We start from the raw sequence: 20,474 nt of genomic DNA, 5'->3' as shown, positions 1-20,474 counted from the left end.
TTGCACTTGGCAACTCTCTGACAGGAGGTTGTGGCCAGGAGGGGAGTGTCAATCTCTTCTCCCAAGCTGCAAGCAATAGGAAAGGAGGGAGCAGCTCCAAGTTGCACCAGGGGACATTTAGATTGGAAATTGGGAATAGTTTTTTCCCCAAAGGGCTGTCCAGCCCTGTCCCAGGCTGCCCAGGGCTGTGGTGGAGTCCCCATCCACAGAGAGATTCCAAAAGCTGTGTAGCTGTGGCTGAGGGCCATGGGTCAGTGGTGACCATGGCAGTGCTGGGGCAATGGTTGGACTTAAAGGGCTTTTCCAACCTCATTGATTCTGTGATTCTACCAACCTGTAGTTTCAAAGATTCACTAAAATGTGGGTATTCATTTTACTCTTCTACTATTCTATGCTATGGCATGATACCTCATTTACTGGACCTATGGTTTAATTATCACAAGCCTTGTTGAATTAGTGAATGACAATTAGTTGCTTCTTGAGATCTGAGCATGTGAAATTCCTCCCATCTGAGGCAGCTGCAAGATTCTGAGCACACAAAATTGGAACCTGGTTTGCAGGTCCTGCAAAGACAAAACAGTACACTTCACATCCTCAGTCTACTTGGTAGGGGAGAAAACTTGCTTAGGATTTGGGATATAGTGATTTCTCTGTTTTTCTTCACAAGCAGGGCCACAAAGATGCTGAAGGGAGTGGAGCATCTCCCTTGAGATGAAAGGCTGAGGGAGCTGGGGCTCTGCAGCTTGGAGAAGAGGAGACTGAGGGGTGACCTCATTCATGGTTACAAATCCATCAAGGGTGGGTGTGAGGAGGATGAAGCCAGGCTGTGCTCAGTGATGGCCAGTGATAGGACAGGAGCCAAGGAGGACAAGCTGGAACAGAAGAGGTTCCAAAGCAACACAAGGACAAAGTTGTTCCCTGTTGAGGTGAGGGAGCACTGGCAGGGGCTGCCCAGATGGGCTGTGGAGGCTCCTTCTCTGGAGACATTCCAACCCATCTGGATGAGTCCCTGTGTGCCCTGCTCTAGGTGGTGCTGCTCTGGCAGGGGGTTGCACTGGATGAGCTTTCCAGCTCCCTTCCAACCCTTCAGATTCTGTGATTCTGTGATTCTCTATTGCCATAGCAACTCTTTTAAACTCTTTCTGTTCATGAAGCTATGGCCAATTTATTTCCACTGAGTCCTGCCTCAAGCTGACCTGTGTTTTCACTTTATCCCTAGCCCTTTGACTTCTGAAGAGTACAGTTCTTCTGTTGACCAGTCCTTTCCATCCCTTGTAGGCATTTTCCTTAGTCCCTTATACGTGTTTTGAAGTGGTTCTGTGTTTGGTTGCGTGGATCCTTCTGCACAAGCAATATTGTCTTTGTTAATATCAAAAGTTGGGTTCATTTTGATGTTTTTTATCTCAGTACCCTTGTGTTTAGGATGCCAGTTTGTTAATGGAAAGCAGTCTTTCCCCCCCTACTTGTTTTGTCTTGCAGCAAATTATTGTGAAAAATGACAATAGCTGTTGCCTTTACTTATTAAAAGGAGGGAAATACCAAACACTTCAATGCCTGTGATTCATCTGAATCTGATTTCTAGGTTCAGAGTGCCATTCATATTAATGGGACTTGGCCAGAGCAATAGGATTTGAGCCCAAACACTGTTCTCTGGAGAAACCAAGGGCTCCCTTTTCTTGTGCACAGGAACGGAGCTTTTTTTAAGTTCCCGGAAAGGATTGCTGCAATCTTACCTCAGGAAAATTGCAGCTCTGCTTCAGGGACACTTATGTTAATTCAGTTCCTGCTGTACAGCAGTTGAACTGTAAATACCTAACATTTTTATCTGTGATGCACACTAAGACAGTGACGCACGATAAGACTTCAGCAAGACCAGCTGCAGAGTTGGGCACAGAGGAACCTGCTGAGGTTCAACAAGGACAAGGGCAGAGTCCTGCAGCTGGGGAGGAACAACCCCCTGCAGCAGCACAGGCTGGGGGTGACCTGCTGGAGAGCAGCTCCAGGAGAGGGACCTGGCAGTGCTGGGGGAGAATCAACTGCCCATGAGCAGCAACGTGGGCTCGTGGGCAAGAAGCCAATGGCAGCCTGGGGGCATTGAGGAGAGTGTGGGCAGCAGGGCCAGGGAGGTTGTGCTGCCCCTCTGCTCTGCCAGAGCTGCTGAGGCCTCATCTGGAGTCCTGTGTCCAGTTCTGGGCTCCCCAGCTCCAGAGGGACAGGGAAGTGCTGGAGAGAGGCCAGTGCAGGGACACCAAGATGCTGAGGGGACTGGAGCATCTTCCTGATGAGGTAGATGCTCTGTTCAGCCTGAAGAAGAGAAGGCTGAGGGGGATCTCATTAACAAGTACTTTAAAGGTGTTTGTCAAGAGGATGTGGTAACACTTTTTTCTGTTGTATCAAGTGACAAGACAAAGGTCAATGGACAAAAGCTGGAACAGAAAAGGTTCTGCTCAAACATAAGGAAAAACTGAGGGAGCCCTGGCCCAGGCTGCCCAGGGAGGGTGTGGAGGCTCCTTCTCAGGAGGTTTCCAACCCCACCTGGACACGTTCCTGTGCCCCCTGAGCCAGGGGAACCTGCTTTAGCAGGGCTGGGGCTGGAGCAGCTCTGCAGGACCCTTCCAGCCCCCACCATTCTGTGTGATTCTGTGAAAAGATGCACATAAATGGTACTGTTACTTTATCCACTAAAGTTTTTTAGTAGAATTTCCCCAGCTATGAAGATCTGGGGAGAACTAGACCATGTCAGTAATGTTCCTCCTTAAAGCAGTTCCAGTTTAGCCAAAGAGCAACTTACAAAAACTGATCTGTGGACACCTCTTCCCTGTTGGGAATACTTGCAGGAAATCTGGTGTTGTGACACATTTAAAGGCTAGTTAAAATGCATGTGTTTTTTAATGTGAACAAAAGTCATTCCTAAACAAATGGCTCAAAGTAATGATGCTGATGCATAGGTCTGGTTTGTTGCAGGTTTTGTCTTCATGGAAAAAACAGACAAACTCAGGATTATCTTTAAGGGTTGTCCAGGAAGAATTCCTGTCCTTGGAACAAAAGAGACTGTAAGTTTGTATCACTCCAGTGCAATTATACATTCACTGTGTGCTTGCTCAGAGAAAAGCTGTCACTCATTGAAGATTTTCATCATGATTCCAAAAGGAATCTCAGTGCAACATTGGCATTAAAAGGTTTTTTTGGTACTAGTTGGTATGTGACCATCTGGTTTAAAGAATATACATTTCTAGGTTGCTCCTTTAACCAGTTATTTCATTTGCTTGTTGTAGGCATTCCAGTGTTCAGAAGCTATTCAATGCCCTGTCTTTTTCTTCTGGGGAAAGATGTAGGAACCTGAAAATATCTGCTGCACTTCCAGAATTAGAGAGGTGAGGAATGGTGTTTGTTTTCAAGGCATCAGTTTGATCAGGAAATCATACAACAGCATTTTGCTGGGTGTGATTTTGGTATCTGCAATACTAGTCTAAAACTGACTTAGTTCATCACTCTGTTTTCACACCAGATATTTTTACTCCAAGATGAGCAATTTCCTCTCTAGAAAGCCTGTGACATTTCAACAACCTTATTTTAGATATTTCTATTTATATTTCATATGAATGAAATCTTTTGGTGCTGATTGTAAGAAGATACAACTTTACTTTTTGACAGGTTTGTGCAACATTTCACAGTCAGCAGCGTCAGTCAGGAGCCAGTAATGAGAGCACATCTTCCTATCTTATTGCAACAGTCAGAGGTCATTCCTGAGAGCAAAGCAGAAAGTGATAAGGTAAGGAAGCAACCCAACAGTACTTCCCATCCCTAGTGCAGAATATTGAGCAGTTTCTCTGTCTGTCATTAGTTCTGTTGTAGGTAATGTCATAAGGTACTGATGTATATTTGGCCTTGCTCTCTCCCTCCTCCTCCAGTACCACCAGTTCACTCTGAACTTACTGCAAGTCTGTTTCTTAGAATAAATTGCTCTGCCTTGTTTCCCTGATTACATTACTTACATTCTTTTCATTGAAACAAGGTTTTGGAAGTGCTAATGGCCCTTGAGCCTGATGAAACAGAGGCAGACAATGAGGCACAGCTCTTCAAGTGAACAGTTTTCTCCACACCAGAGTTAGCCCTAAAGCAGCAGCTTGTTTTTATGAATTGCTGAATAATTTAACTGAATTGTTCTCTGGAACATAAAAGTCCTTTAAATAGCATAGAGGTAGCACATGGTATTTAACATTTGCTGATATTATCTGTAGAACACTCAGTTCCCTATAGGGGCAATAACAATTGTCAGACTTAAGGAGTGCTTTAAATAGCGTTTTAAGAGAAAATATTTCCTTGTAACTTTGCAGCATTTGAAATCTGCTGTAAGCAGGACAGTCAAAACAGCAGGAATACAACCTTCCTTTTTGAATATTGCAATGTGTTGGCAGACTTTTGTCCTCTGGTCTAGTTCATCCACCATACCACCATTAAATTATTAATTCATAATCCCTTATGAAGGTTTTAAAATTGGATTTAAAGGGTGAGCTGGTTTTGTGTGTATTAAAAAAACAAAGAAAGGTCTTTTTATAACATTGATACCAATGTTGATACCAAAGCTCAGGCAGCGTGGCTGGGATGAGTGGGCAGTGAGGTGGATGGAGAGCTGCTGAAAGACAGAGCCCAGAGGGTGCTGAGCAATGGCACAGAGTCGAGTTGGAGGCCTGTGGCCAGTGGAGTTGCACAGGGATGGGTTCTGGGGCCAGTCTGGTTCAACATCTTCATCAACCACCTGGGTGAGGGCACAGAGGGACCCTCAGCAAGTTCCCTGCTGGCACCAAACTGGGAGCACTGGCTGATTCCCCAGAGGCTGAGCTGCCAGTCAGCGGGATCTCGAGCGGCTGCAGAGTTGGGCACAGAGGAACCTGCTGAGGTTCAACAAGGACAAGGGCAGAGTCCTGCAGCTGGGGAGGAACAACCCCCTGCAGCAGCACAGGCTGGGGGTGACCTGCTGGAGAGCAGCTCCAGGAGAGGGACCTGGCAGTGCTGGGGGAGAATCAACTGCCCATGAGCAGCAACGTGGGCTCGTGGGCAAGAAGCCAATGGCAGCCTGGGGGCATTGAGGAGAGTGTGGGCAGCAGGGCCAGGGAGGTTGTGCTGCCCCTCTGCTCTGCCAGAGCTGCTGAGGCCTCATCTGGAGTCCTGTGTCCAGTTCTGGGCTCCCCAGCTGCAGAGGGACAGGGAAGTGCTGGAGAGAGGCCAGTGCAGGGACACCAAGATGCTGAGGGGACTGGAGCATCTTCCTGATGAGGAAAGGCTGTGGGACCTGGGGCTGTTCACTTTTGGAACCATTTTGCTCAAATACTCATCTCTGTATTTGAATGGACCATTTCATCATAGGAAACAACCTCTTTGGTGTCTCTTGCAGTGTTTTGCCTGACATTTGCATTAGTGCTTACACTGCAGACTAGATTTTGGTAGGTTTTGATAATCCTGTTCTCTGTATTTGCTCATTATGCTGTTGCTGTATTTAAGGTAGGAAAAAACCAAGAGAAGATGCCTCTTTATAAAGTGATGTGTGTCCAAGAATCACAGTTCCCCACCATCTTGCTGTGCTTAGTGCTACTTCAGTTTGTGTTCAGCTTCAAGGCTTATGTCTTGACAAAACCTTACATGCATGCAATTCTTGTAGCTCATTACTAGCCTTCAAGTTGCACCCTGTTCCCTGTGTTTTAGGTGGTTATCACCATTATCACTGGGCTTCCAGGGTGTCGTTCCAGCGATCTCTGCGCTTTCCTGGTGACTTTCAACAAAGACCACGGAAGGTTTGTGTCATTTCTGCTTTTACAGTCCAAAACCTTGCCAAAGAACTGCTCAGCATGAAGGAAATGAAGCTGTCAATGTTTCAATTAGTTTGTGGGGGTTTTATAGCCCAGTTTCTAATTTGTAGAGAGATGTGGTTTGAGGATAAGTTGAGTAAATATTATGAGGTACCTTAACTGGTTTTACACAGCACACTCTTGGGTAGGGTTCTGTTCATTCAGCTCTCATTTAACTCTTCTGTGCTGGGTAGATTTGTCCTTACATTTTAGACATTTAGACAAGAAAAACAGCCCAGGAGGTGTATTTGTTGATACTACATATTAAGAATACCACAGGTGACACTATAGACCTGTGGTGCATGTCTGGAGCCATCACTGATGCTACAAATAGCTGAGTGGTCTTAAAAGGACCAAATAAATCCTGCCTTAAGCAAGTATGGAAGTCATGTCAACTTGAAGGAGCTGGCTGAAGAGCTTTCATTTGTTGGCTTTGGGTAGTAAGTCTAAAATGCATTTCTCTTGAATGAAAGGCTAAGTGAACACTCTTTGCTACAGTATTGGTTTGGAACTGTTTCCTTTTTACAATATCAGGAGATTAGGGTCACAAAGATGCTGAAGAGAGTGGAGCATCTCCCTTGTGATGAAAGGCTGAGGGAGCTGGGGCTCTGCAGCTTGGAGAAGACTGAGGGGTGACCTCATTCATGGTTACAAATATGTAAAGGATGGGTGTGAGGAGGATGGAGCCAGGCTGTGCTCAGTGATGGCCAATGATAGGACAAGGGACACTGGGTATAAACTGGAACAGAAGAGGTTCCAAAGCAACACAAGGACAAAGTTGTTCCCTGTTGAGGTGAGGGAGCACTGGCAGGGGCTGCCCAGATGGGCTGTGGAGGCTCCTTCTCTGGAGACATCCCAACCCAGCTGGATGAGTCCCTGTGTGCCCTACTCTGGGTGGTGCTGCTCTGGCAGGGGGGTTGCACTGGATGAGCTTTCCAGGTCCCTTCCAACCCTTGGGATTCTGTGAGATATACTCAGTACATCTGTTGTATGTCAATAAGATAAATCTCCTGTAGGAATTTTCCATTCTGTGTGTTGCTATAGCTTCTGGAAAATCAAAGACAGAAATTCTTATGCTTTTAAATCTTACAGCCTAACACCTTAGCATTTAATCTTAGTTATGTTCTGAACTGGGTTTTGTATTACTTGTAACTCAGTGTCTTGGTATTAGCAAGTTAATTTGGAGCAGTTTTGTGGTTCTGTTTTTAGGACAGACGTGTAAGGTGCCTTTTGAATGTTCTGCAATAATACATTTCATCATGTTTCCCTGCAAATGTCATCCTTACTTTTTATTTTTGCAGGGAAGTATTTTCCTGCCCAGAGTCTCTTTTGAATTGAGTTCATGTAACTTTTGTTTACTGCATCTCTAGCAAAGATCAGAATTACTCACGTGCTGCTTTGAAGAAGCTGTCGAGCATCATTGCATGACAAAACAACAACAAAACCCAACCAAACCTTTTGGCAGTAATGTAAAGCATGTGCTTATGCTGGAAATGATGGAAAGCCAAGTCAATTCCTCATTCCCATGGGGTGTGAGAGATGTGGAATCTTAGGGCTCATCGTTTATTTTTGGTCCGTTGGTTTGAAATACATAGAAAACAGCAACATTATGTCACAGAACATTAACTTCTTGCCTTGCCTCTGTGTGGTTTAGGTGGATCATTTATCGACAAACTCTGGATAGTCCTGAATGTTTCAGTGCAACCCACTTCCAGCGTTACCTTTCCAGTGTCCTGGAAGCTCAGCGAAACCACAGCGCCCGTCAGTCCACTTATGCCAAGAAGAAGCAACGTCTCTTAGTAGTCTTGCAAGGGTAAATGCTTAACTCTGTTCAACCTGTTGCACAGAAGGGGAATTTCTCTTCCCTTCCTATTTCCAAGGCATTTTTAAGCTTTTCCCTCACTGTTGCAGTCAGGTTTCTGTGCTCAAGTGCTGTACTCTGAATTCTCTTCTACATAGGTGCTAAGCTCAGCTTTTTGGCAACCCCTTCAGATTATTGCTTCTCAGTCCACTGCAAAAGAGTGTTTGTAGTCTGCACTCATATTCAAGGAAGGACTGCATTTGGTGGTTTTTCCCTATTTAGGAGACTGACTGTGATTTTTCTTTGACTTCTCAAAAGTAGTTTTCTTGCTCTTTGTGGCTGCATCTTACACTGTTGTTAAATGGCACTTTATTCATTGGTGCATCTGTGATTGCTTTGAGTTCAGTTTTTGGTTTCCCTCTTCCCACAGAGGTCCCAGATCATGTGATTTGCCCTTCAGAGCTTGGTGAGACTTCTTCATGATGAGTATCTTATCTTGAAAGACTGCTGGAGTACTTTTTAAAGCCATAGCTTTAGATGAGGACAGTAGAGCAGAGAAAGCTTGAGGCTGTGTTTTCAGTTGCACGCCAGAGCTGCAGGTGAATATTACTGAACATGATTTGGGGAGGGCAATGGAGGGAGCATGCCAAAGCCCAAGAAGATGCATGGCCCAGGATACAGGCCTTGTACTGGAAAGACTTGAACTCAGACATCTCTAAGAGCAAGCTGTAGTGACAGCTGACAAAGACACTGACCAGCTGCAAGAGAGCCTATGCTGGACACAACTGGGAAAACTAATAAAATCTGGATGGAGAAAAGCTATTCTTGTAATCTGCTTGTAATTGAAAAGTGCTTTAGATAAAGTAGAGCATCAGAGGACTAGCTTGAACTGACTGGATGCTTACATCAGTCATCCCTTTGTTTAGTGTTTTGTACTATGTGTCTGAGATGAGAAAAACTTCTGACAAAGCTCTTAAACTGAGAAGTGATCTCCCCACATGTAAGTTGTTGTGAACAAATTTATTACAAGGGGAGCTCTGCAGCTTGGAGAAGAGGAGACTGAGGGGTGACCTCATTCATGTGCACAAATCCATCAGAAGTGGGTGTGAGGAGGCTGGAGCCAGGCTGTTCTCAGGGATGGCCAGTGATAGGACAAGGGGCAATGAGGACAAGCTGAAACAGGAGAGGTTCCAGAGAAACACAAGGACAAACTTGTTCCCTGTTGAGGTGAGGGAGCACTGGCAGGGGCTGCCCAGATGGGCTGTGGAGGCTCCTTCTCTGGAGACATTCCAACCCAGCTGGATGAGTCCCTGTGTGCCCTGCTCTAGGTGGTGCTGCTCTGGCAGGGGGGTTGCACTGGATGAGCTTTCCAGCTCCCTTCCAACCCTTAAGATTCTGTGATTACTTTGTTAGAGCATCATCTTATTCTTTAGAGGGAATATTGTGGTGTTATCCTTTTTCATACACAAATGAATCACAGAATCATAGAATGATAGGGGTTGGAAGGGATCTTTAGCAATCATCCAGTCCAACTTCTCTACTAAAGCAGGACCAGACCTGTATTTTGTGAATAACAAAACAAACATGGATTAAATGCAGAACTTTTTACAAATGTAGGAAAAGCATGTTAGCTCAGTTCTCCTGCTAGCTTTCATATATAATTGTCCTTGAAAGTTTACTAAACCACTGAAATTGTCTTGATTACAAATGGGGATGGAGCATCTTCCTGTTCCTTTCAGAGCAAGATCTATTGCCTTTAAGGCTTTAGATAAGGACACCTTGGGAAGTTTTGATTTGAGTTGCTTCAGAACAGAAATGAGTTTTAGGAAGTGTGATGTGGTGTGACATATGAATATCTCAAGTTCCAAAGATCAGAGAGTGATGGAGGATCTTTAATAAGTAAACACATAGTTTCCAGAATGAAATGATCCATTCAGTTTATAATGTGAACTCCTTCTTGCAAGTATTTCATATCATTCTGTGCTTAGATGCTTTGTCTTTGCATTTCTGATAGGCCTTGCTTTGATTAGTTGGCAGTTTTAGCTGCAAAAGATGACCTCTTAAAGTTCCAGTTAATGAGAGGCAATATTGCTTGTGAGTTGCTATCCAAAGAAGTATCTCTGCAATTTTTGCATGTCACTTCTCATATGGTGTATTCTGAGTCTCTGTTCTTCAGAATGAAGAGCTCCACAAAGCACTCAAAAGCTTTTGTCCTGCTCAGGGGGTTTAACCACCCCAACATCAGCTGGGAAAGTAGCACAGTGAGCACTAGGCAATCTGGGAGGAGAACTTCTGGAGACAGATAATAGACAGCCCTACCAGATTGTCATCAGTGCAAGTGAGCTAATCAATACCATGAAGATAGGAGGCAGCCTGGGCTGCGTTGGTCTCACACTGGCAGAGTTTGCTGTCCTGAGGAGTGGGGGTCAGCAAAGAGTTAAGAACATCAATTTTAGGAATTCCAGCTGTTCAGTCAATAGGATCCTCTGGGAAACTGCCTGAAGGGACAAGGGAACAGAACAGAGCTGGCAGATCATCTTGGGGATGAAGGGATTGAGAGCAGCCCTGAGAAGAATGACTTGGGGTGCTGCATGGAAACCTGGACATGAACTGGTTGTGTGTGCTCACAGCCCAGAGGCATGCAGCATGGCCAGCACATTGAGAGAGGGGATGATCCTCCTCTGCTCCTCTCTGGTGAAACCCCCCCTGCAGTGCTGCCTCCTGCTCTGAGGCATCAACATCAGAAGGACGTGGAGCTGTTGGAGACAGTCCAGAGGAGGCCACAGAGATGATCTGAGGGCTGGAGCCCCTCTGCTGTGGAGACAGGCTGAGAGAGCTGGGGGTGTTCAGCTGGAGAAGAGAAGGCTCTGGGCAGATTGTAGAACAGCCTTTGAATACTCAAAGGGGGCTTATGAGGAAGATGGGGACAGACTTTTTTGACAGGATCTGTAGCAATAGGACAAGGGGCAGTGGCTTTAAACAAAAGGAAGGGAGATGGGGACTAGATACAAGGGAGAAGTTTTATGATGGAAGTGGTGAGGTCCTGGCACAGGTTTCCCAGAGAGGTGGTGGAAACATTCAAGGTCAGATTGAACAAGGCTCTGAGCACCTTGATCTAGTTGAAGATGTCCCTGCTCACTGCAGGGGAGTTGGACTAAGTGACCTTTAAAGGTCCCTTCCAACGTGAACTCTTCAATGATTCCATGATTATGACCTCTAAAACTGCTAGCAGAAAGGAGACTGTCAAAAAGATGTGATTCCCTTCATAGAGCAGGTGATATTGAAATAAGGCTGATTGACGTGTTTTGGATAAATGCCAGTTTTCTTGTGGAATAAAGGTGATGACTCTGAGCCACGTCTGACATTTCCACCTCAAGTGTAGCATTTGAAGGACTGGTATCATCTGCTTCTGAGTCATTAGTGGGTAACAAAGTAGCTTGAGGGAAGTGTACCCTAATCTGGCTGGAATGGTTTTGATTCCCAGGCTACCAAGTGTTCATCTCTTTCACTGAGGTCATATTTATGAAGGTTAGCATTTTCTTCATTATGGTTCATTCTGACAGTGCAAAAATGCATCATTTTTTCCATGTTAGAGTCAGATTATTTTGTAGGTTAGTAGGTGTGTTAAAAAGTCCAGTGATGTGCAAAATAACTGATATTCTGGGAGCAACAATGGCTTCAGAAATTGCTAGTTATAAGTTTTCAGTTCTTTCTGAGTAGTTGAGTGTTGGTAGAGACAGATTTAAAGTAGCTGGAGTTCTCAAAATCATCCATTTAACCTCATTGTAACTGGTGAGAAATAAACACCTAGAGGCTTTGGACACTGTCTCCCACAACATCCTCATCAGAAAGCTCAGGCAGTGTGGCTGGGATGAGTGGGCAGTGAGGTGGATGGAGAGCTGCTGAGTGACAGAGCCCAGAGGGTGCTGAGCAATGGCACAGAGGCGAGTTGGAGGCCTGTGGCCAGTGGAGTTCCACAGGGATGGGTTCTGGGGCCAGTCTTGGTCAACATCTTCATCAACCACCTGGATGAGGGCACAGAGGGACCCTCAGCAAGTTCCCTGCTGGCACCAAACTGGGAGCACTGGCTGATTCCCCAGAGGCTGAGCTGCCATTCAGCGAGATCTCGACCGGCTGCAGAGTTGGGCACAGAGGAACCTGCTGAGGTTCACCAAGGACAAGGGCAGAGTCCTGCAGCTGGGGAGGAACAACCCCTGCAGCAGCACAGGCTGGGGGTGACCTGCTGGAGAGCAGCTCCAGGAGAGGGACCTGGCAGTGCTGGGGGAGAATCAACTGCCCATGAGCAGCAACGTGGGCTCGTGGGCAAGAAGCCAATGGCAGCCTGGGGGCATTGAGGAGAGTGTGGGCAGCAGGGCCAGGGAGGTTGTGCTGCCCCTCTGCTCTGCCAGAGCTGCTGAGGCCTCATCTGGAGTCCTGTGTCCAGTTCTGGGCTCCCCAGCTCCAGAGGGACAGGGAAGTGCTGGAGAGAGGCCAGTGCAGGGACACCAAGATGCTGAGGGCATGGAACATGTGTGTGAGGAGGAAAGGCTGTGGGACCTGGGGCTATTCGGTCTGGAGAAGAGGAGACTGAGGGGGGAGCTCATTAATAGTTACAAATGTCTAAAGGGTGGGTGTCAGGAAGTTGGGGCAGCACTTTTTTCTATAGTAGCCAGCAACAGGACAAGGGGTGATGGGATGAAGCTGGAACACAAAAAGTTCCACTTAAACATAACAAAAACCTGTGTCAGTGTTTGAGTGAGGGAGCCCTGGCACAGGCTGCCCAGGGAGGGTGTGGAGGCTCCTTCCTTGGAGCTCTTCAAGCCCCACCTGGACACGTTCCTGTGTGACCTGATCTAGGTGAGCCTGCTTCTGCAGGGGGGTTGGACTGGATGATCTCTAAAGGTCTCTTCCAACCCTTATCATTCTATGATTCTATGAAAGTTGAACCTCAGGTTCACCTAAACTTTACTATCCTGCAGAAGTAAGTGAGAGGTGTTGCATTTTAATGTGTTCTTTAATTTAAATCATCCTTAGTGCTTAATGTGCTTGGCAGTGGACACAACAGGCTTGTATTTTGTGATGCTACTTGTGCTTCCTGAAAGCTGGACAGTTGCTCAGTGCAGTTTCTACTCCTTTTCTCTGTCGTTGTCAGTCATTTATTTCTTACATTACTTGCATTCAGCTTATTTTGTCTGGGTTTGCCAAGTTTTGTACAGCTTTATAACTCTTTCAAGAGGCTTTTCTAGAACTCTAACTTTCTTGCAAGCAGTTGATTTCTTACTGGATGTTCAAATGTGTCATTCAGTTTCTCTAAAGCCATATGCCATTTTCTTGTCTTACAGATACACTGATGTTATTGATGTTGTACAGGCTCTGCAAACTCATCCTGACCCAGATGTGAAGTCTTCTTTCACCATTGGAGCAGTTAATACTTGTGTAGAGCCACTGAGCTGCTACATGGAACATAGGTACACTTTAAGATGTCTTTACTAGTTTGAAAATAGACATGTAAGATTATGAGATCACTTTTCCCACAATTAAAGAGATACATGATGGTTAAATACCATTCAACTGGCTTTAATCCCATAAAACTGCTCTGTAATCCATCCTGGGGGAACGTTGAAGTGATGTTTGGATTATACTGATGACACTTGGTTTCCACGAGGTAAATAATTACACATGATATTAATACAAGTTTAGCTTGTGGAAGAATAAACCAAGATTGGCATTGTATACTCTGGCTGAGGAACTCTGTACAATCTGGACAGTCAGCTATTCTGTTGCCTGTGCTTTTAAAGTCCTTCTTTTTCTTACCCTCATCTTGTGAGCGTGACTGAAGATTGAGACGTGCGTCTCAGGCCGAGTTATTGATTGTGTTGCTATTTTGGGATACCAAATGAAGTTGAAGTGGTTGAAAAGAATGACAAAGCACGGAAATCTGATATCCTGGGTTACTGCAGAGGCAGGGTGGGGAGGAAACTGTAGCAAAGCCAAGTTGCTGGTGTTTTAAAAGAGTGCTGTATGGTTACCGCTTCGTAGTAGAGAACCAGAATTGTGTGCTCTGCACTCAACAAACATGGAACTCATTTCACAGACCTAGCTGTAAAGTTGTATTACTTGCATTTGGCAGTTACACTTTGCAGCTGACAAAAGTGAGTTAAAGTAGTTGCAGTGTTCAGAGTTCTTGGCATCGCTGCTCTTTGTGCTCAAACGCTGTGTATCACATCTTAGAGGTGAACTGCCCAGTCATTTTATAGAAGTGCTGTCCTTAACCCTCCCTACGTGTTTTCAAAACACCAACCAATCTGCTTCTTGTCCCATGCAATTGCCAATAAATGGACATGACCTTACTGCTTCTTTTTGTCTCCCTGGCAGAAATGGTAAATGTATAATAAAGACTCCATGAAATGGTGGTGAATTGGTGCTGGAGGCCTCTTTCAGCTTGTTCTTTCCATCATTATAGGAAAGTCAAGCTCCATTCCTAGTTGTTTGGGTTTTTTTAAACTGACTAACGTGTTACTGCACATGGTACTGAGTAGTATTTATAGCAGCAGCAGCCTGCAACCCTTTGACTAGCATTGTTTGTCTCCTGAAGTGCAGTAGCAATTGAAGGAAGAGGCTTAGCCTATGCTGGAGACTATTTGTGTCTTGCTTTGAAGTTTCTTCTGATAAGAACTTACCAAGCAGCCATGTATTGCTAATGACAAATCTTTCAGTTGGGAAGCTTGGATGATTTCACTGAGAGATTTTAATGCCTGACTTGACTTTCTTGACTGCACAAGTTCCAAAACTTTCTTGTCTCAAAGTTCTTTGCAGCACAGATCTGGCTCTTTCATGAGCTCTTCCCCATGCTGAATAGTAAGCCAGGGCAGGAGAGAGCTAGTTAAAAGGGAAGAGATAACACACTATCTTTTCTCTGGGACTTGTTTTAAATCCTCACCTGGCTGACATGGTGCCAGCAGTTGATACAATATGTACAGAAAGCATTATGTAGCTACAGCCCTTCCACGAGAGTCCCCGTAGTGTTTGGAAAGCACAGTGATTTAGGGCAAGTTTAAAGTTCTCATTGTTTAGATAGGAGTTAAAGTAATACTGAAACCTTTCTGATTTCCTGGAATACAGAATAGATTGTGTGGTGGGAATGAGGTCTTAAATCCATTGAAGAATTAAACTCATCTACCAAACTAATTTTGGGGTGTTTCAGCTACATGGGTTGAAGAAAAGAAACATAGAAATGAGCTGGGTAGTAAAATTCTAACTGTTACTGTCCAAATGAATGTAAATGCTTTATTACATAATAATATCCATGCTTGATCTATAAACTTCTGGTTTTTTTAGGCTTCTTTTTCCCAAGTTCTTGGACCAGTGTTCACAAGGTACGTGACACTTTAAGCTACTTACTCTGTACAGCTCAGCCATATGGCCAAGTAAATACACTGTAAATGCATGTAACCAAAGCATCATGATGAATTCTTGGAGGTAAGAACCATCTGTGCAGAACAGACAGCCTCTCTCTGCCTACATTATTAAACACCACAGGCTCCTGGAGAAGATGTTAAGAGTATGGAGCATTTCTGGTTGTCCTCGTCTGGAGGATGAGTTTCCTAAGACCATGAGTTCAAGTGCTTGAACTGTTGTAGCTCCTGCTGTGTTGTTAACCTAGGAGCAAAATGGGTTGGATTGGAGTTCCATCCTCTTTTGGGGAGGCAGGAGAAAATGGAGCTCTGTTTTCTGCTGTTTTTCAGCATGACTTTCTGGTTGCATACTCATGTCAGCCCAAGTGAATTGCAGGACTGGAATCTGTGTGTTTCTCTAAAGGCAGTTGTCAGGATGGGATGCTGGACCCTTCTCATGCCCATTTAGACTCTGTAGAGCTGTGTTTTGTTGCCAAAATTTTGCCACCTCTTATTTGTGTGTGACAGGGGCTCAAAAGAATGAAATGTAAAGGAACCCAAAAGAACCAAAGTGGGAGCAGGTTGGAAAGCACATAGCTCCTGTTACATAAATCAGTCTTATTCTTATTTGGGGAAAAAATATTGGTGCTGGAAATTGGGGAGCTAAACAATAGATAAGTGTCATGATGATAGCTGTGGGTGAAATCAAAGAGCTGAGGAGAATGGTAAGAGTTTAATCAGTTCAATCAGTTTTATCAGTAACTACTGAGGAGTTAAGAGTGCAAGCACATATTTGTGTTTTGTGAGAGAATGAAAAAACCTCCCTTAAAGCTATCTTCTTTTAAAGTGCAGCTGTATAGACTGGGTGAGAATGTGTCCTTGTTCAAGGAGGAACTAGAAAGTACTGAGGACAAGTACAGCTCTTTTTCCTATGGTCCAAACACTGAAAGAAGGACAAATACTAGAGGTTAGAAGAATGTTCTTCTGGCAGTGAGCTACTGATGCTTATTGCAAGGTCGTGTCATCTGTTCTTTTCAGATACAAAGTGTGACATTAGATGGCCTAGAGGTCTGTTCCTGTGAAGCAAATTGTTTCACATGAATGGAGGCAATTTTTGTGTGAAAATCTTCAGAGGAAAATGATGTTTTGGGCTGAGATTCAAGCCTGAAACTCTTACACTTTCAAGGCAAATTCAGAGTTGTATCACACGTAGAGGATTTACTTCTGCAGAACTGAGAATTCATTTATGGTGCAATGATGGCTAAATTAAATGAGACATTTGTCCTAAGATTTTTGTGTACTGTGACATTACTGCTTGTGTGACTGTAGCATCAGGATGATGTCATACTGGGTGCTGTACAGATCTAAAACCAGAAGCTTGCAGTGAGGGTCTAAGAGGAGCTAAGTATAGGTATAGGCAAGTGAGAATTAAATTGACTCTGGGTGATTACCTTACCTTGCAAACGTGGGGAGTGAGTAGGAGCAGCCTTTTGCTGCTGCTCTCCAGATTTCTCCCTCTGTGTGGTGTTGTCTGTAGTGAAGAGATGCTTATCCATGATGTTGTTGTCCATGAGTGACACTTTCTGTTTGGAAAGCCACGAGAGTAACAGAAAGGGATGAGGATCAGGGAGAACTGATAAAGCCTTGTGCAGTGACCATCAGCAGCAGCTTGCTTTGTCTCTCCCTTACATTCTTGTTTACACTTTCTTACCACCATCTGTGTTCTGTGATTTCCTTTTGTCTCACATCCTCAAAATGTGCATCTTTCTTTCATCTCTTCTTTTCCTTTCTTGCACAGAAGCTGTAGGATGACATATGACTAGTCTAGGGACACGTTGGCATCTCTTGCCTGTGAAGTTGTTGCACAGATTAAGACACCCCTGTTGTTTAATATACCCATTGAATATTTGGGAGCAAAGAAGATCCATTATTTTTGTGAAGCATATGTAGTTTTAATCTGTCCTCTCTCATCACACTCTGAGGAACATGCTATTCCTCAGACTGCAAAGTGTTTTATTCTTTAGATGCATGTGTTAATAAGGAATATGGGAGTAAGAAACCCCTGCACCAGCACAGGCTGGGGGTGAGCTGCTGGAGAGCAGCTCCAGGAGAGGGACCTGGCAGTGCTGGGTGAGAATAAACTGCCCATGGGCAGCAATGTGCCCTCGTGGGCAAGAAGCCAATGGCAGCCTGGGGGCATTGAGGAGAGTGTGGGCAGCAGGGCCAGGGAGGTTGTGCTGCCCCTCTGCTCTGCCAGAGCTGCTGAGGCCTCATCTGGAGTCCTGTGTCCAGTTCTGGGCTGCCCAGCTCCAGAGGGACAGGGAAGTGCTGGAGAGAGGCCAGTGCAGGGACACCAAGATGCTGAGGGGACTGGAGCATCTGTCTAAGGAGGAAAGGCTGTGGAATCTAGGCTATTCTAGGCTGGACAAGAGAAGGCTGAGGGGGGACCTCATCAACACTTATCAGTACCTGAAGACTAGATGTCAGGAGGATGGAATGACACTTTTTTCTGTTGTCTCCAGTGGCAGGACAAGGGGTAATGGGCACAAAATGGAACACAGGCAGTGCCCCTGGCACAGGAGGAGAAAGTCCTTTGGTACTGAGGGGAGGGAGCCCTGGCCCAGGCTGCCCAGGGAGGGTGTGGAGGCTCCTCTCAGGAGGTTTCCAACCCCACCTGGACACGTTCCTGTGCCCCCTGAGCCAGGGGAAGCTGCTTTAGCAGGGGCTGGGGCTGCAGCAGCTCTGCAGGACCTTTCCAACATTTACCATTCTGTGAATGAAATAAAATTAGGTTGTCTTCACAATGCAATAGAAACAGAGATGGCAGTGACAATTCAAACAGAAGTGGTCAAAATCATGTTACTAAATTTGTGTAGGCATCTTCCAGTTCTCAGGGAGCTCCTGTGTGGATTACACTACCTGTTGGTCAGTTCAGTACCATGGACTGTTGCCTGCTAACACAGGGCCAATACTGGCACCTGGGAGATGTATGCATAGGTAAGTGTGGAGCCAAAGCTGCAGGTTCCCCAGGCTCTGAGCAGTCTTCTGTCACTTCCCAGGCTGTGTGGGAGTTTACAGGCAGCAGTGACAGCTAGTGCCCAAAAGCTGTTCCCCTTAGACAAGTGCAAACAAAGCGGAGGTTGATGGAGAAAGAGTGGTGGTGGCAGGCGTGAGACGAGGTGCATGGGTTCTGAATTGCTAGGTACTTTATGCCTTGAATCTGTTTCTTAAGCTTTACCAGCTCAGTCCTTGACAGTTACCTACTCTCTCCAAGGCACAGTGTTTCTAACAGCAATTCAAGCCTTGTAACTCTTCTAACAGCCTTTTTACTGTTCCGTGCCAGCTCCACAGAAACCATAACTGCACTTTTAATTAACAACTTGGCTTTTAAATCAACATCAAGTTGGAGGATTTTAAGGCAAAAAAACCCCCACTGTATGCACACTCACTGTGGTGGTTGGTGATTAGCTTATTCATACTTTTCATCTTGATTGCATGATTTACATAATAACTTGAAGGATGAGTGTGACTTAAATGTCTAAGCATGTTTGCTCTTCTCCCCTTCTCCACACCTCTCTGAAGAGCAACTGTATATGGGAGAAAATTTCAGCTGTTTCTAAAACTGGAGTGGAAGCTTCTGTGGGACATCAGAAAAGAAGAGAAATACTAATGATGGAGAATTGCTTGAGCTCTTATTCTAATTCTAGCTTGAAAGGGTCAGTGATGCAAGCAGCAGTGACTGGGAGCATGTGGTATCATGTAAGCACCACAGAAATGTTTGGTGTAGGGATTTCAGTGTGGAAGGATTAGTGGTCTTTAATGACTGCTGTAGACAGCATATCATGCTGAGAGCTTCCTTACACATGCTGCTTTAAATTGTGGTTTTGATTTAAATAGGGATTGGATTGTGCCCCCATGGGCAAGAAGCCAATGACAGCCTGGGGGCATCAAGAAGAGTGTGGGCAGCACTCTGCTCTGCTCTGCCCTGCTGAGGCCTCATCTGGAGTCCTGTGTCCAGTTCTGGGCTCCCCAGCTCCAGAGGGACAGGGAAGTGCTGGAGAGAGGCCAGTGCAGGGACACCAAGATGCTGAGGGGATGGAACATCTGTGTAAGAAGGAAAGACTACAGGAATTGGGGCTGTTCAGCCTGCAGAATGATCAGTCTTTACAATGACCTGAAAGGGAGATGTGGTGAGGTGGGGGTCTATCTCTTCTAATAAATGACAGGACTAGAGGAAATGGGTTTGAGTTGCACCAACGAGGTTTAGATTGGACATGAGGAAGAACTTTTTGACAAGAGGGTTGTTAAACAGTGTCCCAGGCTGCCCAGGGAGGTGGGGGAGCCCCATCCCTGGAGCTATTGCAAAGCTGTGGAGCTGAGGTGCTGGGGGCCATGAGTTAGTGCAGGGTTTGGCAGGGCAAGGAGAGGGAGCTTAAACTTGTTGAGTTTAAAGATCTTTTCCAACTGTAATGATTCCATGATTCAGTGGAGAATAGAAGCCTGAGTGAGGGATCTCATCAACAGTTACAAGTATTTAAAAGGTGTTTGTCAAGTCTCAAGTTCCAGGACAAGGGGTAACGGGCACAGACTGGAACACAGGCAGTGCCCCTGGCACAGGAGGAGAAAGTCCTTTGGTGCTGAGGGGAGGGAGCCCTGGCCCAGGCTGCCCAGGGAGGGTGTGGAGGCTCCTTCTCAGGAGGTTTCCAACCCCAGCTGGACACGTTCCTGTGCCCCCTGAGCCAGGGGAACCTGCTTTAGCAGGGGCTGGATGAGCTCTTCAGAGCCCCCCCACTATCTGTAATTCTGTGATGAATCTGGGGCAGGGGAAGGGCATCTTGGTTCAGTTGTTCATGGATATCTGAGTTTACTCTCATATCTTACATTCTACTTGTAGTTGCACAAAGTGTCTGAAACGAGCTGCAGACCTTGAGCAAAGAGCTGGGTGCCTTACACATTCAGGACAATGCTGACATCTTGGGGAGTCCTGAGAAGTTGGCACTGCGATTTCTTTGGCCAAAAATTCCTTCTGGTGTAACAGTGTTTTGATACAGGGTCTCTGCCTTCCCATTACAACAGTGAGATGAGTCAGATAAGTGCAAGTTGTCATCTCAGAGTTCTCCCCTTCATGTGAATCCCTTCCAATGCCCAAAGCTTAATGTCTGTGGTAGTTGCAGTGTTACTCCTGATTGCCTTCAGAGGCATCTGCAGTGGCCACAGTTGGTTCTCTTGAAGGTGAACTTTGTCTTACACCTGACAACAGATAAAACACAAAGATTGTGTTGTCATCTTCAAATCTTGGAAAGGATTTGGTTAAGAAAAAGGACTGTTGCTTTAGTTCAATTGGTGGCACTAGGTGCAAGGTGAAGTGATGCTGTGAAGTCTGAGAAAGGAATTGCTTCTGCTGATCCAGCTGAGACATTTTGGGAATGGGGG

The 20,474-nt window shown here is 45.4% G+C and overlaps 1 protein-coding gene across 1 annotated transcript in view; it reads left to right on the top strand.

Annotated features, from left to right (window-relative positions):
* Positions 1-20,474, top strand: part of DNAAF9 (dynein axonemal assembly factor 9) — an 87,196-nt gene that overhangs the window by 52,356 nt on the left and 14,366 nt on the right. The window contains exons 23-29 of the mRNA XM_061992084.1: positions 2,965-3,053; positions 3,276-3,374; positions 3,655-3,772; positions 5,704-5,792; positions 7,501-7,659; positions 12,990-13,115; positions 14,986-15,023. Of these exons, the coding sequence (XP_061848068.1) occupies positions 2,965-3,053; positions 3,276-3,374; positions 3,655-3,772; positions 5,704-5,792; positions 7,501-7,659; positions 12,990-13,115; positions 14,986-15,023 (718 nt within the window). The remainder of the gene's footprint in view (positions 1-2,964; positions 3,054-3,275; positions 3,375-3,654; positions 3,773-5,703; positions 5,793-7,500; positions 7,660-12,989; positions 13,116-14,985; positions 15,024-20,474) is intronic.

Source organism: Colius striatus, chromosome 3 (assembly GCF_028858725.1).
Source record: "Colius striatus isolate bColStr4 chromosome 3, bColStr4.1.hap1, whole genome shotgun sequence".
Taxonomy (NCBI): domain Eukaryota; kingdom Metazoa; phylum Chordata; class Aves; order Coliiformes; family Coliidae; genus Colius; species Colius striatus.
This window is presented reverse-complemented; position numbering and strand designations above follow the sequence as displayed.